A 22,704-nucleotide genomic window follows, 5' to 3' on the forward strand; every position below is an offset into this window, starting at 1 on the left:
AAAGTAATATAGTTATGTGCCATATAATGACATTTCAGTCAACGAGGGACCAGATGCCTGATCCCATAAGACTGAAACATTCCTGTCCCCTAGTGGCATCATAGCCTGTTGTAGCACACTGCATTGTACTTTCTATGTTTAGATGCACAAGTACTTACAATTGTGTTACAGTTGCCTACAGTATTCAGTACAGTAGGATGCTGTACAGGTTTGTCGCCCAGGAGCAATAGGTTACACCACATAGCCTGGTTGTATAATAGGCTATGTCATCTAGGTTTGTGTAAGTGCATTCTATGATGTTCCCATGACAAAATCGCCTAATGATGTGTCTCAGAATGTATCCCTGTCATTAAGCAATGCTGACTGTACTTCATTATTGTAGAAAATAAAAGAGAGAGAAAGAACAAACAGGAAAACAAAACCGAACAAAAAAACCCTGTCATCCATAGTTTTACCATGCAGAGGTAACTACTGTTAACATTTTGACACACTTCCTTCTAGTCTTTTTAGAAATGTCTTTTATTTACATAGCTGCGATCATACTTAAATGTAATTTTGGACCCTGCTTTTTTTCACCTACTATCAGAGCAGAAACTCCCATCATTTTAAGTGGCTGCATAATAATCCATCTTATGGATATTCTATAATTTATGAACTGTTCTTTCACAGTTGAATATTTAGGTTGTTTCCAATATTTTCACTATTATAAATAACACCATTATGAGCATTCTAGTCCATAAATCTGTGTGTGCATTGCAGATTATTTTTTTAGGATAGTTTCCCAGAAATGTAATTACTAGGTTAAATGTCATGAATATTTCAAAGATTACGTAGCGACGTAATATTCTTTATAAATAACATATATGTTCTTTACAAATACATGGGAAGGCTTCTACAAGGTCAAAGTTGTATATATACCCGTTCCTGTGGATAAGTGGGGAGGAGGAGTAGGATGAGACTACACTGGGAACTCTGTGATTCCTTGGTTGTGCATGAACCACTGGACTTCTTGTCTTGTGAGCTACCTCCCAATTTTCAGGCCTACATACTGATTAAATATTGATCAGCTGAGTGCCAGCAAAGGGAAGGAACTTCGAGTACGGAGTTTGTATGTCTTTTGCAAGGAGACCTGTCTACAGTCAGTTAGGCATGGCACTTCAGCATTTTCCACTTGTCTCGGAACTTTCACTCCCATCATCGCAACTGCTCGTCACAGCTCCTGGGTGACATGCACTGGGGGTAGCCATTCCTGTTCCCAAGTTATTCAGCAGAAACTCAGTCCCAGAAAGGAGAAGTAACTCACCCAAGGTCACAGAGCTGGTTGGAGAGAAAACTGGGACTAGAATTGTAGTCTCGTGGCTCTAGGGCTATAGCCATAATTATAGACTACATTTGTCTCTCCCAGCCCCCAAATTCATAAGTTGGAATCCTAACCCCCAATTTGACTGGATTTGGAGATAGGGCTTCTAAGAAGGTAATGAAGGTTAAATGAGGTCATGAGGGTGGGGCCCTACTCCGATAGGACTGATGTCCTTATAATAAGAAGAAGAGAGGCTGGGCATGGTGGCTTGCACCTGTAATCCCAGCACTTTGGGAGGCTGAGGCGGGTGGATGACTTGAGGTCAGGAGTTCGAGACCAGCCTGGCCAACATGGTGAAATCCCATCTCTACTAAAAGTACAAAAATTAGCTGGGCGTGGTGGTACACACCTGTAATCCCAGCCACTTGGGAGGCTGAGACAGGAGAACTGTTTAACCTGGGAGGTGGAGGTTGCAGTGAGCTGAGATTGTGCCACTGTACTCTAGCCTGGGTGACAGAGCAAGACCTCATCTCAAAAATAAAATGAAATAAAATGAAATAAAATAAAATAATAAGAGGAAGAGACCCATCCCCTCCACTCTCTCTCTGTCTCACTGCATGTGCAGAGAAGAGGCCATGTGAGGGCACAGTGAGGAGGTGACCATTCTACAGGCCAGGAACAGAGGCCTTGCCAGAAAGCAAGCCTGATGGGAGCTTGAGCTTGGACTTCTAGCCCCTAGAACTGTGAGAAAATAAATTTCTGGCCGGGTGTGGTCACTCTTGCCCATAATCCCAGCACTTTGGGAGGCTGAGGAGGGAGGATTGCTTGAGCCCAGGAGTTTGAGACCAGCCTCGTCTACATGGCAAAATCCCATCTCAGCAAAAATATACAAAAATTAGCCAGGTGTGGTGGTGTGCACCTATAGTCCTAGCTACTCGGGAAGCGGAAGGATCGCTTGAGCCTGGGAGGTAGAGATTGTAATGAGCTAGGATTGCACCACTGCACTCCAGCCTGGGCAACAGAGAAAGACTCTGTCTCAAAAAAACCAAAAAAAAAAGGTCTGTTGTTTAAGCCACCAGTCTGTGGTATTTTGTTTTGGCAGCCTTAGCAGACTAATACAGGTTTTGATACTGAGAAGTCAGCTATGCTATAACAAAATACCTAAAAATGCCGAAGTGAGTTTGGAACCAGGTAATGGGTAGAGGCTGGATGAGCTTCGAGGTGCATGCTAGAAAAAGCCAAGATTGCTTTGAAGGACTGTTGATAGAAGTGTAGATGTAGCACAAGTATGTTTATTGCGGCACTATTTACAATAGCAAAGACTTGGAATCAACCCAAATGTCCATCAGTGACAGACTGGATTAAGAAAATGTGGCACATTTACACCATGGAATACTATGCAGCCATAAAAAAGGATGAGTTCATGTCCTTTGTAGGGATATGGATGCAGCTGGAAACCATCATTCTCAGCAAACTATCACAAGAACAGAAAACCAAATACTGCATGCTCTCACTCATAGGTGGGAATTGAAAACAGTGAGATCACTTGGACACAAGAAGGGGAACATCACACACCAGGGCCTATTGTGGAGAGGGGGTAGGGAGGAGGGATAGCATTCATTAGGAGAATATTGACCCTAAATGGTAAATGACGAGGAGTTAATGGGTGCAGCACACCACATCTGGCATAGGTATTACATATGTAACAAACCTGCACGTTGTGCACATGCACCCTAGAACTTGAAGTATAATAAAAAATAAAAAAATAAAAAAAGGAAGTGTAGATGTTAAAGGTGATTCTGACCACGGCTCAGGGAGATAGGAGGAGACCTGCAGAGAAAGCTTCTGTCATCTTGGAGAATGCATATATCATCAGGAACAGAATATTAGTAGAAACATGAATATTAAGAGCTATTCTGGTGAAGTCTATGATGGAAATGAGGAACATGTTATTGGAAACTGGAGGAAAGGTGATTCTTGTGTAGGGGCTAAGAGAAAACTTCCCCTTTGCCCTCTGAAGTTTCAGCAAAAAATCAACTCACAAAAGGCAGATTAACTGGAGACAATGCATACACATCTATTAGCATGCATGGGAGAGAATCACAGAGTGATTGTCCAATATCCCATTGGGGTACGGATGTTTATACACCCTACTTCTCAGGGGAAAGGGAGATAGGGAAGTGTGCATGATTTTAGGGGGATAGTACATGATTTTTAGGGGAATTCAGTGGGCTTGAAGAACATACAATGGCCTAGGACAGAGTCTTTTGGCCCACAGACCTGACAATGGTTTGTGACAAAAGTCTGTTCAGGTGTGTTGACAGACTTCAGTCTTCCTGCGATATGAATGCAGCTAATGAAAACACAGGGAAGGCACCCGAGACAGTTGTTGTCTTCTTTGGCAGGTCTAGACTTTAGGCAGATAAGGGAACTTCAGAGAACAACTTCATCCTGTGCTTTGGGAGAGACAAAGGATTGAGAGACAGGAGAGTGTGGGGAAAGGTCATAGAGACGTTAAGACTTCTTTAGTTTAATGTGTCAAAGTGCCATATCTTGGGATATTGGTTTCTGAACCCCAGTACTACTTATAACATGGCAAAGGATTCAGCTGAATTGCTGTGATATTATGATATACATGTATATTGGTTTTCGTCCATGTTTCCTGGCTCATAACTCCCATAGCCCTTGTTATAGTCTTTTGTTGTGATATTGGGGCACTTTAGGTCTCAGAAACAGGTGTCAGGAAACAGAATCTGACCTTCTTCTGCCCTTCCTTCACCTGCCTACAGCAGGACTATAATCTAATTGTGGGTCATAGACTCATTGCAGAGAGGAGCCTGCCCTATACTCTTTATTTTTTATTTTTAAAATATAGAATGCGTCATGAATTTTCATGTTATCCTTGCACAGGAGCCAGGCTAATCTCTGTATCTTTCCAATTTAATAGACGTAGTACTGAAGCAAGCTGCCCTATACTCTTGAGGAAGGAATGTTGCACAGAGAGGTCAAGAAGAATCTGAAGACACAGGCCTTGCTGGGTTTATGTAAACAAGTGCTTCCCTGAGTTCTGTGAGCTGCTCTAGTAAATTAATGAAACCCAAAGAGGTGTCCTGGGAACCCCAACTGGAAGCCAGTCGGTCAGAAGTTCTGGAAGCCCAGACTTGTGACTGGTGTCTGAAGGGGGCCCAATCTTGGAAACTGAGCCCTCAACCTGTGGGATGTGACGCGATCTGTAGGTGGGCAGTGTCTGAATTGATTGCCGTTTGGTGTGTGGGGAAAGCCCCCACATCTTCGATCACAGAAGTCTTCCCTATTGATTGTTGTTGTGTTGAGTGAGAGAAAAGGAAAAAGCACTTTTAGTTTGTGTTTTCTCCACCACCAGTTGTGTTCTAGTGTTTTGTGGAAAGTAGAAATTGCAAGTGATGAACTTAAATATTTAGCTGTAGAGATTTCCAAAATGTTGAAGATGAGGCCTGGCTTCTCCTTGGTACTTATGTAAAATGTGAGTGGACGGAGATAAATGGAAGGAATTGCTAAGCAAAAAGGAAACAGAACTTGAAGATTTGGAAAATTACTGGCCTATTCATATTGCAAAAAATGAAAAAGGATTTTCTGGAGAGAACACTAAGGGTGTGGATGGACAATAACCCATGGAGCTAATCAGCCATCTCATTAGAAGCTAGAAATAGAGATGGGTTTTACCAGCAAAGACATTGCCAGTTTAGACCAAAAGGAATAAAGACAGGATGAAACAAAGGAAGGCTTTTAGAGTTTTGTTCTATAGCACAGGATAATACAGCTTGCTTCATTCTTTAAGAAAAATGATTCACAGATCATCACGGTTGCCACTCCCACCACAGCGGGCTATTGGGGAGGCAGGGAGTGAAAAGGTGGAGTCTCCTTCTCTTAAGCAGGCCAGGCTGCCCCTGCCCAGTGCCTTGGGGTAGGGGACTGTGGCAAAGAGCTATGGTGCTGGCCACTGCCTAGTGCTGTGGGGGTGACACTGCTGACCCAGTGGGACTACAGGGCAGAACATCCAGCCAAAGAGGATTGTTGAAGAACTTTAAGATCTGATGGAATTTGCCTTGCTAGATTTTGCACTTCTGGGGACCTGTCACCTTGTTCTTTTCAGTATCTCTCTTTTGGAATCAGCACGTCTATTCTATGCCTGTCCCACCACACTGTATTTGGAAGCTGAGAGGAATTTTGCCTCAGGATGAATCAAACTTCAAGTCTCACCCATATCTAATACAGATGAAATTTAGATACTTCAGACTTAGAATTAATGCTGGAATGAGTGAAGATGTTTGGGCTGCTGGGATGGGGTGAATGTATTCTGCATGTGAGAAGTGTAAAAGGAAAATAAATCTTAGGACCCCCAAATCACTAAGCCAAGGGAAAAGTTAACCTGGGAACAATGTCAGGCAAACCTGCCTCCCATTTTATTCTTTTCTTTCTTTCTTTTTTTTTTTTTTTTTGAAATGGAGTCTTACTCTGTTGCCCAGGCTGGAGTACAGTGGCATGATCTTGGCTCACTGCAACCTCCACTTCCCCGAGGTTTAAGCAATCTCCTGCCTCAGCTTCCTGAGTAGCTGGGATTACAGGTGTGCCACCACGCCCCGCTAATTTTTTTGTATTTTTAGTAGAGACAGGGTTTTGCCACATTGGTCAGACTGGTCTCTAATTCCTGACCTCAGGTGATCTGCCCGCCTTGGCCTCCCAAAGTGCTGGGATTACAGGCATAAGCCACAGCGCCGGGACACCATTTCATTCTTAAATAAGATAGCTACAAAGATAAACAGCTCCATACCTTCCTCACAATTTTCACACAAGGAAATTCCTTGTGGACAAAGGACAGACAGAACTTAAAGTCATCCTTCTGAGGCTCACCGGAAACAAATGCATATCTGATTGCTTCTTCTGCCCTATTGTTTATGTAAAAATGCAGATTCACTGAGCTAGACTAAATTGTGTATTCAGTGGAAGGTTGATCAAGGACTCAAAAGAACGTAACCTCTTCTGTTTCTTATCTACTTATAACCTGGAAGCACCACCCCTTCTGTAGCTTGGAGTTTTCTCACCTTACTGAACCAGAAGCAATGTACATCCTACACATATTGATTGATGTCTCATGTCTCCCCAAAATATATAAAAGGAAGCTGTACCCCGATCACCCTGGGCACATGTTGGGACCTTCTGAGGCTGTGTCACGAGCATGTTCTTAACCCTGGCAAAATTAACTTTCTAAATTGAGACCTATCTCACATATTTTGGGTTCACAGAAAGATACGAATTTTACGGCAGCTGGAGGAGACTAACGGAGTCCCAAACGACATTAATGGCCAGAACCACATCTTTTATTTCCCTCATGGGTGCCCATGAGTAGGGTTTGACAGACCTGCCTACCCATTATCTTCAGGAGAGCCTCGCCCTCTCCGACACACACCTGGGTTTGACTAAAGAGACTCAGAAAAAGGACGAGGTTTGAGACTGCGTTTCTAGAACGAGGCTTTGCTAAAACTTGTTAAGGGATCTTAGGCAAGTCATTTCTCTCTCATTATCAGTTTCCCTACCTGGAAAATAAGGTGTGTTGCATCAGGCTCTGGAGTTAGACGGATGTGGGTTTGAATCCAGACGCTGGCATTAGCTGTGTAAACTTGGACAAGTGGTTTAGCCTCTCAGGTTTGATTTCCTCATTTCTGAAACAGGGATAGTACTAGCACCCACCCCATGGGATTATTGGGCTAATGAAAAGAGATAATGTATGCAGAGTCCCTGGATAATAAAAGTTATTTTCTTCGATTAAATAAGTGAATATGTGTCAAGTGCTGAAGACAGTGTTTGACACTTAGCATTTTATCAGTCTTAGCTATCATGATTTTCTTATTCTACTACATAGAAAGTCCTCAATAAGTAACAGTAATTATTATTATTTTTGGTTTCATCTCCCTGCGTTTCCCTCCAAAACCCTAACTATCCCCAATTCTGGTTTTCTCCCCCAGTGCAGCCCAAGGGTTTTCACGTCCCAGTGCGATTGTCTGGGCTGTTTCCTCCGCCTGATGTTCCATTTCTCCTCCCGATCTCAGATGTCTTCTCCTCTGGGATTCCTCTGGTCTTCACCACTCCCTCCTCCCAGGCAGAAGGAATGGCTCCTGGATTTGCGTCCTGCTAAAAAAAAAAAAAAAAAAAAAAGTCCATAGAGTGCTTAGTTCTTTGTGCCTGATGGTTGGGTTAACTCTTTCTGAGCCTGCCTACGAGAGTGGCGGCTTCTGGGGCATGGCGCTGGGTGAGTCTCCTCTGAGTGTCACCCAAGGCGTCTGGCACAGTGAGGGACAGTAAACGGACTGCTGTGCGGAGAGGGGTCCAGTTTAACTCCTAGAAGCCCGAGTCCCCGACCCTCTACGGGCCGAGTCCACCACGAATCCCTCCTCCTTGGGGCTCGGATTCTCCCTCCCCGCGGTCTCCCTCACCTGAGCCAGCCCTGCTCCCCGAGTCTCGCCAGCTCCTCCCCGGCCGCTCCCTCCAGCCCCTCCGGGCGGGAGCCTCCCCTCCTCCACCCCTGGCGGAGCCCCGCGGGGCTGGGGCGGAGCGTCTCGGCTGAGGGCTGGGAGCCGGGTGGGGAGGCGCGGGGCGAGCCGGGGGGTTCCAGACGCGCCTCCACCGCCGCCGGGCCGGAGGCAGGCATGGCTGAGGGCGTGTGAGCGCCGAGCGCCAAGGGCCGCCGCCACCATGCCAGGGGGCGCAGGCGCCGCCCGGCTCTGCTTGCTGGCGCTCGCCCTGCAGCTCCTCCGGCCGCTGGCGGCGCGGGAGCCTGGATGGACAAGTAAGTGGCCAGGCGCGGGGGGATGGAGGCTGGGTGGCCCGGAGATCTGGGTGACCCGGAGACCTGGGAGTCGCCCTGCGGGTCCGGAGCTCTGGGACCGCGACCCCTGCGCCTCCTGCAACTCTGCGGGGTCTGCGCCCCCGCCGCCTCCAGCCTGGGAGCCCGGGCTTTGTTCCCACGTTGTGCGCCCTGGGAGGTGGCGGAGGTCGGGGAAACCTGGCACAGCCAGAAAACAGCGGGTCCGTTCAGGGGCTTGCCTTCCCCTCTCGCCTTCTCCTTCCTCTGTTTTTCTGCTTTTGGCTTCTCTTTCCGCCGCTCTCGCGGCTTATCCTCCTCCGTTTTCTCACGGTCCCTCGTGTCCGCTCCGCCTCTCTCTCTGTCTTTCTCTCTACCGCCCGCTGCACTCGCCAGCGCCGAGCATCCCGAGCGCCCTGCCCGTGTGGCCTGGGAGCGGCTTCCTGGGACCAGGCTCGGTGCCTGCCACACTGGTGGGGTAGGACATAAAATGCCCGCCGGAGACTGTGGTAGCTTTGGCTGGGGGATGGCTCGCTGGGTATCTCCAGCCGTACACTTCGGATCCCTGAGCAGGCAGGAGCCCTACCGAAGGCCAAGTCAAACGCACCCATTTCACAGATGGGGAAACCGAGGCCCACAAAAGGGAAAGGACTTGCCCATGGCCACGCTACGGGTTGAGGTCCGCGGTGGCACTGTAAACCAGGGCTCTCTTTCCACGCCAACCCGACGGCCGCCTTCTTTGGTCCTCAGTTTACCCTTCTGTGAAGCGAAGGGGTCGGACTGGATGTTTCCAGCTTACATGCCGGGTGATGTCCGTGTTTCTCATGACTAGTTTCCCAGACACCAACCCCCTCCCCGGCCCCATCCCTCGGGGGCTCTACGCAGATTTCGCGGAAGGAATGGTCCCGGGGGGCTGTGCCCGGGTTCTGTCATTATGACCGGAGAAGGCTTAGCCCTGGCTCCACCGCTGCAGACGGGCTGGGCTGACTCCAGACTGCTGCCTGGGGGACCAAGAGTCAGCGTTTTCAAATAAAGCGAGCACCGGCGGGGCGGGGGTGGCCTGGCTGGACCCGCGAGATGCCTCAAACCCAGAGGCTGAGAGCTCTTCCGACAGTTCGGAACTTCCAGGGGCCGAGGTCGGGCGGTCCTCCCAAAAGACTCAAAGGAACCGCCCTTTGAGCTATTGTACCGAAGGGGAAACTGAGGCACACGAGGTTCGAGGGTAGCACCAGGCCTGTGTCAGAGCTTAGTGCAGGAGAAAAGCATGAAGAAAGACAAGGGAAGCAAGTTACTGCTCCTAGCACAGGCGCATTCTCTGAGTTTTGAGTCCTTGGAGACCACTTGCTGTAGAATATCTGGGAAATAACGAAAAGTGTAAAAGAAATAAAATGATCTGCAACCCCCAAATCCACAGTTGCTATTGATATTTTGTTTTTTTTTTCCCTCCCCATTCTTTGTGTGTTCCTGTGGATATATATTGATGAAATTGGAACCGTACCATAAGTACAGTTTCGTGTCTTGCATTTTTCACTTCACACCATGAGCATTTTCCACATCATTAAATTCTCTGGAAAACATGATTTTAATGACTCTATATAAAGTTTTCAAAAGTTAAAAACACGACTCATACAAATGCGGCCAAGATTTATTCAACTCATTAATGAGGTAGCAAACAGGACAGTAAAATTGATTCAGGGAGCATTAGAAAGGGGTGATACAAGCATTGGAGAAAGAATGTTGAAATCCTGTGACCCAGGACAGATGCAGAAATGGTGGATGCCCCATGAAGCAAAATCATAATTCTTGGTTTCCTTTCTTTTTTAATTTCCCTCTTCCTTTCCTTTCCTGTCCTGTCCTGTCCTGTCCTGTCCTGTCCTTTCCCCTTTCCTTTTCCCTTTCCTTTTTCCTTTCCTTTCCTGTCATCTGTTGCCCAGGCTGGCGTGCAGTGGCGGGATCTGGGCTCTCTGCAATCTCTGCCTCCTGGGTTCAAGCGATTCTCCTGCCTCAGCCTCAGCCTCCTGAGTAGCTGGGCTTACAGGCATGTGCCACCACACCCGTCTAGTTTTTGTATTTTTAGTAGAGATGGGGTTTCACCATGTTGGCCAGGCTAGTCTGGAATTCCTGACCTGAGGTGATCCACCCGCCTAGGCCTCCTAAAGTGCTAGGATTATAGGCGTGAGCCATTGTGCCTGGCCAGGTTATCTTTCTACTATGCTGAAATCACTTACATCTCTGTCAGACAGAAATCTATAGATATATACATAGATTATATAACTTCACAGAGTATAGCCTTTAATCAATGGTAAATAAAAAATCAATGGTACATTCCCCTAGATAATGCAATGATCCATGGATGGGTCTGTTAAACAATGCTCCAATATGACATTGAGAAGACATCTTGCTTGCTCTTTGCCTTATTTCCAAGTTTTGGAGACCTTTTCTTAACAGGTACTGTGTTCCTCTTTTGTAGATTGCTTTCACTATTTTTTTACAATTATAGATATCATTTAATTCAATTAAATGTTCCATTAAATATTATAGAATTCCTTTTCATTTAAAATAATCTAGGCTTATCAGAGCCACCAGGGCAAGGGCGATGCTTGTCTTTTTTTTATTTTTATTTTTTCCTGAGTTGGAGTCTCTGTCGCTCAGCCTGGAGTGCAATGGCGCAATCTTGGCCTCCCAGATTCGAGGGATTCTCGTGCCTCAGCCTCCTGAGTAGCTGGGATTACAGGCATGCACCACCACACCCAGCTAATTTTCATATTTTTGGTAGAGACAGGGTTTCACCTTGTTGGCCAGGCTAGTCTCAAACTCCTGACCTCGGGTGATCCACCCACCTTGGACCTCCAAAGTGCTGAGATTACAGGTGTGAGCCACCCATTCCTGCCATTCCTGCTGTATGCTTATCTTGTTCCTCCATGAATATTAAGCACCTATTCATGGCATAGTACTTGGCACATAGTTAAGTACTCAGAAAATATTTGATAAATATATGAATGCATTGTTTCTAATATTTGCCTGTCTGATGAATTGGCATTGGTCCAATGAGATTATTTTTAAAATCCATATTGACTGCAAGTACATTATATTGGTATTCTGAAGGGAATGTTAATAATTACTCACAATCACCACTCTAACAGAACAACTATGGCTGTCTTTTTATCACTCATATTCTGTATGATTGATGTAGTTAGTTTAGACAGAATAGATTTTGGAGTCCTCAGCCTCATTCCCAGGAGCACTATGGAGACCAGTCTGTTTAGGTGTTGGGAAATTACCATTTTATTAAGGTAGTCTGCAGCCAGTATTCGAGTTCTGCAGCGCCCTGAACAAATCTCTCCTGTAGTTTACATTCTCTTTCTTGCAAAACAGGACTCCTACTTCCTACTTCCCAGGGTTGCCCTGAGCATGAAGGAGAACTGGTTTGGGAGAGAGATTTGGGAAGTAGAAAGTGGAATACAAATGCAAACTTGCCATTAGGAAGCTCCAATTAATGTAACGATGCTCTGTTAAGTAGGAGGTTGGCACTGGATATTGACTCTCCACAATAAAGCTGTGAGATGGGCAGGTAGGATCATTGTCTTCATTTTACAGGCAAGAAAACTAAAGCTCCACGGGAGCAATATTCATGGGCTTGACCTCCAGAATATGCCCAGAATCCCACCGCTTCATTCCTCTCCACTGATGTCATTCTAATCTGAGCCACCATCATCTCTCACCAGGGCTCCAGCATATCTCTAGTCTGGCCTTCCTGCTTCTGCTCTCACTCTGGCTGCTCTGCCTCACCCCACCCCCATTCTCCACCATGCAGGCAGAGTGATCTTTTTAAAACTTAACACAGATCGTATTGCTCTGTATTTAAAACACCCAGTGCCTTCCAAGTCTATTTATAAGAAAATCCAGACACTCCCCATGGTCTCTGCATTATCAGACCCAGGGCTGTCTTGCTGACCATATCTCATACCAACTTCCTCTTTCATTTACTAGCTACCCCCTACTTCATGGTTGTTCCTTCAACAGGCCAAGTTCACTTCTGCTCAGGCAGGGCCATTGCACTTGCTATTTCCTCTACCTGGAGCACTCTTCCCCCAGATATTGCGTGGCTGCCTTCTGGCCCCTCAGGACTCAAATGCCATCTAAGTTGATCATCCTGTTTCAAACAGGCACCCCCTGCTAGATGTCTCTTTATGCCATGACCCCAACTTATTTTCTTCAGGGTACTTAGCACCATCTGAGAACATTTGTTCATTGTCTGTCTCCCACATCTAGAAGGTAGACTTTACAAGTACAGAGACCTCATATGTCCTATTTACTACAGTATCACCGACACCTAGAGTGCCTAGTTCCTAGGAAGTGCCAAGAGCCTGAAATCCAGCAAGTCATGTAATGGCCCAGCGCAGGGGCAGCTCACAGAAAGTGCATGTGTGGCTTAGCTGGGGTATAGAGGTCTGGGATTCCAATGGTTTTGCATCTTGTCTTGGCAGGAGGAAGTGGGGAAGGCAGCCCCAAGCTGCAGCATGAACTAATCATACCTCAGTGGAAGACTCCAGAAAGCCCCGTGAGAGAAAAGGTAAGACTCAAAAGACCTCATTTACATTGGCAGGAGTTGACAACTGAGGTTTGGGCTACCTGCTCAACTTTCTTATAATCCCAGTCATCACTATTAGTTCTGTTTCTGGCCCATTCTATCCTCTGGGTGCCCATTTTGGATATCACAGATGGGACTTTCCTTCTTTGTATGACAAACTTCTAGAACACTTCCAAATGCTATTAGTTGAGGAAATGAAAATTCACATTGATGCTGACACAAGCTAAGTGCAAATGTGTTGGTGTCACAGAAGTCACTTAGTCTTGATTGGAATTCATTAAATATTGTCATTGTTATTTTTGCTCTGCATAATACATACTTCATTTTCTTGAAGGAATAATGTACTTGGAGAGAAAAAGGATAATAATATAAACTATTTTAATAAGAGGCAGGGTAGAGACCTAGTACTGGGGAACGTATCTTAAAATCCAGTAGGCTCCCCTGGCCAGAACACCAGGAAAATGCATAGGCTTTATCAAAGAGATTGGGAAGAAAACAAAACACATTGTCCTGTTCTTGCAGAGAGGACCTGTGCATCTAGAATATTCTTTGTGGTTCTGTTTTTTGTTTTTTGTTTTTTGTGTGTGTTTTTGTTTTGTTTGTGTGTTTTGACAGAGTCTCACTCTGTTGCACAGGCTAGAGTGCAGTGGCACGATCTTGGCTCACTGTAACCTCCGCCTGGCAGGTTCAAGTGATTCTCATGCCTCAACCTCCGGAGTAGCTGAGATTACATGTGTACGCTGCGAAGCCAGGCTAAGTTTTGTATTTTTAGTAGAGACGGGGTTTCACCATGTTGTCCAGGGTGGTCTCGAACTCCTGACCTCAAGTGATCCGCCCACTTGAGTTGGGATTACAGGTGTCAGCCACTGTGCCTCACTGTGATTTTGGTTATTGCAGCCCAAGTGAGACATGAAAGGGCAGGAAAGGAAGATGTGGTTGTTGTGTGCCGGTAAACAGCTACGTGACCTACCACTTGCTGAAGTGGTGGACTTTCCTCATTTATAAAGCAGTGCTTAGAGAGAATAAGGAGAAAAGAAAGCTGGGGACTTAGAGAGAATAAGGAGAAAAGAAAGCTGGGGAGAGGGGTTGTTTTCTAAGATCTCTTTGGGTTAAAACGATTTGTGATTTATTGGGCAACATATAGGAGCAAGATTACAGCAGGAAAGAGATGCGTCAGGAAAGACTTCAGACATTGTGGCTGTTGAATCTGGAAAGATAAATGGGAAGGAGCAACGTCCAGGATCCTTGAAGCTCTGGCCAGGATAATACAGACATGTCCAAAAAGGCTCCAACTTGGATTTACCAAGGGAACCTAACAGTGTAAATTTTAGGACAGGCCAAGTGCGGTGGCTCAAGCCTGTAATCCCAGCACTTTGGGAGGCTGAGGCAGGAGGATCATTTGAGGCCAGAAATTTAAGACCAGCCTGGGGTAAGATACTGAGATCCTATCTCTACAAAAAAAAAAAAAAAGAAAGAAAGAAAGAAAATTAGCTAGTCCTAGCGGTGTGGGTTGTAGTCCCAGCTACTCTGGAGGCTGAGGTGGGACGATCGCCTGAGCCCAGGAGTTTGAGGTTATAGTAAGATATGGTTGCATCACTGTCCTCCAGTCTGAGTGACAATGCGAGACCCTGTCTCAAAAAAAAAAAAAAAAAAAAATCAGGACAAATAAAACAAATAACATTTTGTCCTGAAGGCAGTAAACACATGGAATTCATTTCATCAAAAAGTAGGAGATGCTGAAAATAGCTTCAGGAAAAGTCTTGACAAATTAATGGATGGTCGTCCTAGAGCAAATTACTTTTAACAATTAAGATCTTGGGTATTGCAACCTATTCATACTGCCTGAGGAATGGACCTGCTACTTTTTATAGAGGCTTCTTTGTTCTCTCCAGATGTGGATGCTGGGCATCCTCAGGAAGGACCTGAGAACAAAGCAGAGGACCAGATCCTGTCTTTGTTCCCAACCATTGTCTGCCCAGCATATGGGTCATTATATTCTATAGGTATAGTCAGCATAGTGCCTGGCACCATAAATATTTGTTGAACGAACAAATGAATGAATGTCAAAGAGAGAGAGACTAGAGGCTGGATTTCACTTGGGCCTCTCATTCTCATTTATGTAATTAATTCACTCACTGAACATTTTTTTCTTCACTTTTTCTCACCACTGACTTAAAGCTCACATTCATTAAACATTAACTGAATACTTATACTGTATACTAAATATTATACTAGATCTTAAGGGGAATGCAAATATAGGACAGATTTCCAATACCCCATGGAGCTGAAGATCTATTTAATCTATACTGAAGGAGAAAGAATTTTTAACCCATCCCTAGGAGAGGGATAAATGGTGGGTCAGCTCCCTGTACTTCCTGGGAGAGGAGAGCTGATGGTGCCTCTTCTTAATACAGAGTGGAGTTTCATCAGAAAAGCTGATCAGTAGAGCTGGACAGAAAAGCTTCATAGATCCTTAAAATGCAGTTTCATTGTTTTGCTTGAAATGCCCCATAGAAAAAGGGAGCATCCTTTTTTAACTATCGGTGCCTAAGCACCTTCCAGAATAGAGAGAATTATTTTTGGATCACCCACATAAAAATAAAGATTACTACTCCTGGTGGGGTGAGGTGGCTCATGCCCTGTAATCCCAGCATTTTGGGAGGCCGAGATGGGTAGATCACCTGAGGTCAGGAGTTCGAGACCAGCCTGGCCAACACAGAGAAAGCCCATCTACTAAAATTACAAAAATTAGCCAGGCATGGTGGTGCGCACCTGTAATCCCAGCTACTTGGAAGGCTGAGCACGAGAATGGCTTGTACCTGGGAGGTGGAGTTTGCAGTGAGCCAAGATTGGGCCACTGCACTCTAGCCTGGGTGACAGAGCAAGACTCTGTCTTAATAAAAAAAAAAAAAAAAAAAATTACTACTCCTGCTGCAGCTTGTGTCTCTTTGTGGGAGGGGTGATAGTGCTTTGATTTGGGGCAGTATTCATTTTCTGTGGGGGCAGTGACATACATGGTTACCTACCTCTTGGATGAGGGAATCGCTGTAGCTCTATTGCTATGTGGTCTTTCTTTCTTTCTTTTTTGTTTTGTTTCATTTAGATGGATTTTCCTCTTGTTGCCCAGGCTGGAGTGCAATGGCATGATCTCGGCTCTCCGCAACCTCCGCCTCTTGGGTTCAAGCGATTCTCATGCCTCAGCCTCCCAAGTAGCTGGGATTACAGGCATGTGCCACCATGCCGGGCTAATTTTGTATTTTTAGTAGAGACAGGGTTTCTCCATGTTGGTCAGGCTGGTCTCGAACTCCCCACCTCTGGTGATCCGTCCGCCTCGGCCCCCAAAAGTGTTGGGATTACAGGCGTGAGCCACCGTGCCCGGTCTGTGTGGTCTTTCTTAAATGCCCTCTTGGGGCTGGGTCCCTGATGCTCAGTGTGATTGGGTGGAGCGCTGGCTCAAAAACTCCATAAAGTGGCAAAGGATCCGCAACCAGAATAGGTGTTGGCAGAGCTGAATCAGGGCATGACAAACAGAGAAGTGAATCTCTTAGTGAAAGTTATTGGTCAAACATCTCCCCAGCTTCCTACTCCGGTTGGTTTGAAATGTTCCTTCTTGAGATGAAGTAATACGATTAATTAGGCAATGATCGGTGTTGCCCAAGAGTCCTTGATTGGAACGTTCAGATCTTATCATAGCCCTTGGTGACCGCAGAGTCTCAGAAATGCCCAAATCCTAATGCAGAGTGGGGTTTGCAGCGAGGAAGGGGAAAGTGCTTAGAAGAGGTAGGCCTCTAACCAGAGGTGGCAGAACAGGTGACCTACTTCCTCAGACATGCAAGAACTAAGCTTTCAGGTCAACCTTATAAGGGCTAGAAGCTCTACTCTAGCAATGACTTTTGTGGATTGAAAGGGACTTCAAGAATTTATCTGCTGGGTGAGGTGGCTCATGCTTGTAATACCAACACTTTGGAAGCCTGAGTTGGGAGGATCACCTGAGCCCAGGAGTTCAAGATCTCCCTTGGAAACATGATAATACCACAGTATCTACAAAAAATTTAAAAATATTAGCCCAGTGTGGTGGCATGCACCTGTGGTCCCAGCTACTCAGTATGCTTGAGCCTGGGAGGTTGAGGCTGCAGTGAGCCGTGATTGTGCAACTGCACTCCAGCCTGCACAACAAAGCAAGACCCTGTCTCAAAAAAAAGTTGTCAGTTCCTTAGTCTCAAAATAGAGAGCTTATGTTTAAAACACTCCAAAGAATCTGTTCTGTTTTAAATATGTAAATAGCTTTTTTAAATAAATAATTTATTTCTTCAAAAACAGTTCAGTAGCCTTAAGTTGAATTGTTGAAGCATGGAGGTTTATTATGACTTGGTTTTAAATTTCTTTGAAATTTTCCACAATAATAAGGTAAAAGAGATTAATAAAAGTTATTTTCAACTATGAAAGCAACTATAAAAATGTGGAAAGATATGCAGAAAAAAGCAAAATTAACTCATGATCCTGTTGCCTAGAGTAAGTATGGTAACCTTTAGGCTTATTTCTCTTTACATTTTTCCCTTTGCAAAGTGTATTTAAATAAAGCATTCAGTGTTTTATTTTGAGGTTTTATGACTAATGATTTTAGTGTACATTTTGTCAATAATTTAACAACTACTTAAAGTTGCTGCTTTAATGACCATTCAGTGTTCTGTCATATGAATGGATCATCATTTGTTTAACCATTCTCTAACAGTTTATATTTAGGACAGTGAGGTTACATTTCATTATTCATTACTTTTATTTTATTTATTTATTTATTTTTGAGATAGAGTCTTGCTCTGTCGCCCAGGCTGGAGTGCAGTGGCATGATCTTGGCTCACTGCAACCTCCGCCTCCCAGGTTCAAGCGATTCTCCTGCCTCAGCCTCCTGAATACTATAGGTGTGCACCACCATGCCCAGCTAATTTTTGTATTTTTAGTAGAGATGGGGTTTCACCGTGTTGATCAGGCTGGTGTCGAACTCTTGACCTCAAGTGATCCACTCCTCTTGGCCTCCCAAAGTGCTGGGCACTGTGATACATTATTTATGCTGATTATCTCACTCAGTCCTTACAAGATCCCTATCAAATTGACTATTACTATCTCTGTATCCTACATGAAGAAACTGAGATGTGGGGAGGCTAAGCAACATGTCTGACTTCACACAGCTGCCGGTGTCAGAGCTGGCGCTTGAATCCAGATCTGACTCTGCAGGACATTTACTGCTGGAGATTGTGTTTTCCAGTGTTTCCCTTCACTGCACCACATACATACACTTACACCACATTGCAGCCTGGAGTTTCTTCCCTATGCCTTTCAGGAGAAAGCAGATGGGGGAAGGATTTGGGTCATTCTGGGATTGAGGTTGTTTTACATGTAGGCTGGAAATGCAATTGACCTTTGCTCATTCACTTCCTGTGGATCAATGTCTGAGCACTGTGCTAGATGCTGTGCCTGACTCTGGGAGCCTGGGTGCCAGGTTTTAGGAACTGACATTGTTTTGTTGTTGCTTTTAGCATCCACTCAAAGCTGAGCTCAGGGTAATGGCTGAGGGGCGAGAACTGATCCTGGACCTGGAGAAGAATGAGTAAGTGGACTCCTCCTTTGTCTAAAATGAAACAACGTCTGTGTCAATGCCGGACGCAGGTGTCGCTGTTCTGGAAGGAAGCAGTTAATGGAGTGACCCCAAGCTCTCAGTCCTTGGTTCCTTTCAGGCAGCATCTTGCAAAGTCATGAGGCTTTCCACAGCCTCTTGACTTGATGTGAGATTGCTGGACTGCTAAATGTGTTGCTAAAATTTCCTTAGGCAGTATTTCAGGGGTCCCTGGAGTTCACTGCAGGCACACAAAGGTCTGTGTATGTGTGAGATTAAGGGAGTGGATGGACTGGAGGTCTTCGGCAGCTGCCTTACTAGCGCCAGCCCAGTGCGTGGCAGGACATGAAGGAAATTAGAGGAAAACAGCAGAGGGGAGCAAGCAAAGCAGGGGTGTGCTGGGGCTTGGCGCCTCAGACTCGGATGGTTCCATGTGTTCTGTGTCAGCTGCATCTGAGATTTTGCCAATAGGGCATCGTCAACAGTCTCCTGGCTTCATCGGGCCCGGCTCTTCCATCTTCCTAACCCCATTCATCTTGGGTGGTAGCCTGACTCAGAGGCACTTGTGCATTGATTGGCCATCAGATGCAGTCATATCTGGATTCATTTAAGGGAGGAGGTGAATGGGCATGAGGCATGACTATGTCTGTGGCCCATTCTTTGGCCATTCCCCATCTACTTAGCTGTGAAGAGCTCTCCTTACTTGGCCGAGGGGCTCTGAAAACCTTTGGTATTTCCCCACCGACCATCCCACTTTTCGTTTTGCCACACAGACGTCGCAGATAAGGCTGCATGGCTTGGAGAGCTGCCTGTCTCCCCTTGGCAGCCTCCAGAACCCCCTGGAAGCCAATGAGTAATCAAATGCATCACTGCCAAGAAAAGGATGAAGAAGGACCTTCCTGTATACAAAAGGATGGGAATGACTTTTAGGCTTGGGTGGAAAGGGAGAATATAATTTATTCCAAATTTGGGCTTTTTGGGCACTTGCAAAGGAGGGTGAGTGGTGTCCCGAGTATGGTTAAAATACAACTCGCAGCTTGTGCAGTGGTGGTGCTTCATCTGCATCCTTCCTCTGCCTCCAGGACATGGTGGCCTCGGGAAGCCAGAAAGATGGGGATCACAGTCATTTTTGTTTCTCTCCTCTTGAGAGTAAAGCCAGTTCAGGCTGTGTTTCTTCTCTCTGTTGTTCCTGGAATAGACCTGGCCATCTGCATCCCCAGACAGTGCAGCAACTATTAGCCCTGGATTTTTCCTTGCGTTGTCTCTTCCTTTGGTCCTACAAGAAAAGGCCCTTAGAGGATTTGTTCTTGACTGTGTCTCTCAGGGGCCTGCCTTTGTTTCTCATGGCCCCAGCCCATTAGCTCTAGTCTAAGTGTTCCCTGTTGTTGCCTGTGTCTAATCTCTCCTGTTCTGCCCCCAGTAGAGCCTGTGGCTCTTCAGCTTCCTCTGGTCAGCCCAAGTGATAGTGTTGATGTTGTGGGAAAATCTTTAGGAGTTGGTCTCTGGCCAAGCAGGAGTCCCGGGACCCAAGTCTCTATCCTTCCCTCCTATTTTGAAACATTTGCTAGAGACCATAGGAAGTTGAAGCAGGAAGATGCCTTAGAAAACACTGAATGGAATGATCTTAGAAAACTCTGAAATTATGGATACAGAAACTTTGATTCAGAGAGGGATAGGCATTTGTCTGAGGCCACCCAGCAGGTAAATGAAAGAGCTGAAACTAGGATCATGTGTATTCTTGGTGTGAGTCTGGAGTTACAGAATGTGACCCAGGGCAAGTGGCTGAATCTTTTGGAACTTCAGTGTCCTTGTCTGTAAAATGAGGGTAATAAGGCCAGCCTCGTGGGATGGTTGTGAGGATAAATGAGGTGAAGTGCAGGAAGTGCTTGCAGAGCGCATGGTGAGTGGCCAGCCACTGCTGGGATTTTTATTGTCCCACACTGAGGCTCCAGAGGACAACCCATGGCTGTGGTTCTAGCATCTGCTTTTCCGAGAGCACCTCTCGTTTCCCATTGAGCCACATGGGGCTGGATGTGGTTCCTGGCCTCCTTGAGTTGGCAGAAGGCAGCAGAGTTGGTAAAAATGGAAGCAGCAGAGCCAAGCAATATGACCTCACCAGGTGTTCCTGGGGGACGGCTTCCTGCTATTTTCATCCAAATTGGGCTTTTTGTTTTGAACATGTGTTAGTGAGCGGAACTCCAACTGCACACGACTTCCTAGTGTGTTTATTTCCCAAAGCCTTCTCATTCATGGTGCGTGCGAGTCCGGATTCAAAACAGCTTTGGAGTGGGGGAGATGATTTTCTAATTTTTCAAATCACTGTGTTGAAGTTTCTATAATCTCATGATATTTGGGGGAAACTAGGCCCTGGGCCAAGCCATTTCTCAGCCTCTGGTTCTCAACCTCCTTGATCAACGTATTCATTTTTTAAAATCTACTGTGCCTCTGTGATATTTCAGGCACCAGTGCAGGTACTGGGGATAAAGCTGTGAATAAAACAGTTCAGCCTTTATGGAGCTTCTATTCTAGTGGGAAGCGGTAAGCAGACAAGTGAGTGCACCGTCTGTCAGGTGATGGGTGCTGTGTAGGAGACAGAGAAACATAGGGAGTGGGGCCAGAGGAGTGTGGAGGTGGAACGGGAGCTGCTGTTTCTGAATGGCAGTCAGGGAAGGCCTTGCAGGTGAACTGATACTTGAGCCAAGACCTGAAGGAGGTGATGGAGTGAGCCATGTGGGCAGCTGAGAGATGACAATTCCAAGGAGAGGGAACAGCCACGTTCAAAGGCCCTAATAGACGATGAGGGTTTCCACTCTCCATCTGTACATTTCCCCATACACTGGATTCTCAGGTCTACCGGGAGCAGTGAGCCACGGCTTCTGGGACTCTAGGGGGAAGGAGAGGACATTTTAAATTTCTTTTTCATCATCATCCTGCCGTGTCTGGCCTTCTCCCATCAAATCAAAACCCACGTGTTAATGCATGGCCCAAAATAGCAGTGAGCAAGCCTTTAATGGAATTCACACATGGAGAGATTGCCAAGAATGGTGAGGATGGAAAGGCATGGGGCATGGGCCAGGAGAGGAGGGGGAACACAGCAAAGGGAGCTTCAGCTCAGGCGGCAGACACACTGAGGTGTCCTACAATAGCACGGCAGCCGGCAGCCTTTTTCTGCTTTGAAGCAACTCAGGATAAACGGATGACATCCGTGAGAGGCACACATTCTTTTTTTCTATTGAGTGCAGGTGAGAAACTGTGACCCTTTAGGGATAATCTGAGCATTCCTTTTGTGTCGGTTATTCCTGTGTTCAGATCCTGGCTCTGCCACTTACTACCTTGTAGCCTCTTTAAGTCTCAGTCTGTGCATCTGGGGTTTAATTATAGTCCCATGTCACAGAGCCACAGGGAGGATGAAATGAGATGGTACAGGTGAAGGACCTAGCAGAGTGCCTTGTTTGTATTCCAAGCTCAAGGTTGCTGTGATTATTTCTTGCTCATTGTTTTTAAATTGCCAAAGCAAATCATGCTTATTGTAAAACATGTAGCAATTCCAAATAAACAAAAGAATGAAAGTTTTCCCCCCACAAGGAAAATCCACTGCTGTTTGGTGCGCAAACCCTGGACGTTTTCTATGCGTACAAGAACATGCACATGAATCCTCACAGACACAATCACGTACAGACACAGTCACACAGAAGCTGCTATTTTTGTTGAGGAGGGAGGAGCAGAAATGAGATTATGCCAGACATATTGCTCCAGCATTTCCTTTTTTGAACTCAATTGGATGTCATGAAGACAGTCGTCTGCTCTAATAAATATATATTACATTGTTTAATATTTATATACACACGTAATCACATAATTTGCAAAGATTGGTGCATAGCTGTTGTTTGGAGAAACTTGTGATTGAGGCAGTGTGGTACAGTGGACATAGCATTGACCTCAGAGACAGATGATGTGGAATTGGTCAACAAGCCAGCCAGCTCCCCTGAGCCTCAGCTTTCTAATCTGTAAAATGCAGATTTTGGCCCCGGATAGGCTCGGAAGGCTCTTCCTGCACTATCTCTTTAAAGCATGCTGTGTGAGTAGAAAAATGTCAAAGAAGTCTCTGCCTCAGGAAATTTGCTCTACCTTGGAGACATCCTGGGAAATAGTGGGCAGTGGGATAAAGGAAAAAGGTGCCCCAAATCACGGGACCTTGAAGTTGGGGATGAACTTCTAGGTCAGAACCTGGCAGTTCAGGCAACAGAAAATACAAGAAGGGAAACTACAGAGCAGAACTTATAGACTGCTGTTTGCACAACAGATTTGAGCATTAATCCATATTTTTTCTCCATGTTCTTCTCCTCTTGTCCTGAGACTACCTC

The 22,704-nt window shown here is 45.7% G+C and overlaps 1 protein-coding gene across 1 annotated transcript in view; it reads left to right on the top strand.

Moving 5' to 3' along the window:
- The first annotated feature begins 7,886 nt into the window (after window positions 1-7,886).
- Window positions 7,887-22,704, top strand: part of ADAM19 (ADAM metallopeptidase domain 19) — a 95,375-nt gene continuing 80,557 nt past the window's right edge. The window contains exons 1-3 of the mRNA XM_017856613.1: window positions 7,887-8,123; window positions 12,626-12,711; window positions 18,264-18,334. Of these exons, the coding sequence (XP_017712102.1) occupies window positions 8,030-8,123; window positions 12,626-12,711; window positions 18,264-18,334 (251 nt within the window). The 5' untranslated portion in view covers window positions 7,887-8,029. The remainder of the gene's footprint in view (window positions 8,124-12,625; window positions 12,712-18,263; window positions 18,335-22,704) is intronic.

This window comes from Rhinopithecus bieti, unplaced genomic scaffold, assembly GCF_001698545.2.
Source record: "Rhinopithecus bieti isolate Rb0 unplaced genomic scaffold, ASM169854v2 scaffold_2915, whole genome shotgun sequence".
In the NCBI taxonomy this organism is placed as follows: domain Eukaryota; kingdom Metazoa; phylum Chordata; class Mammalia; order Primates; family Cercopithecidae; genus Rhinopithecus; species Rhinopithecus bieti.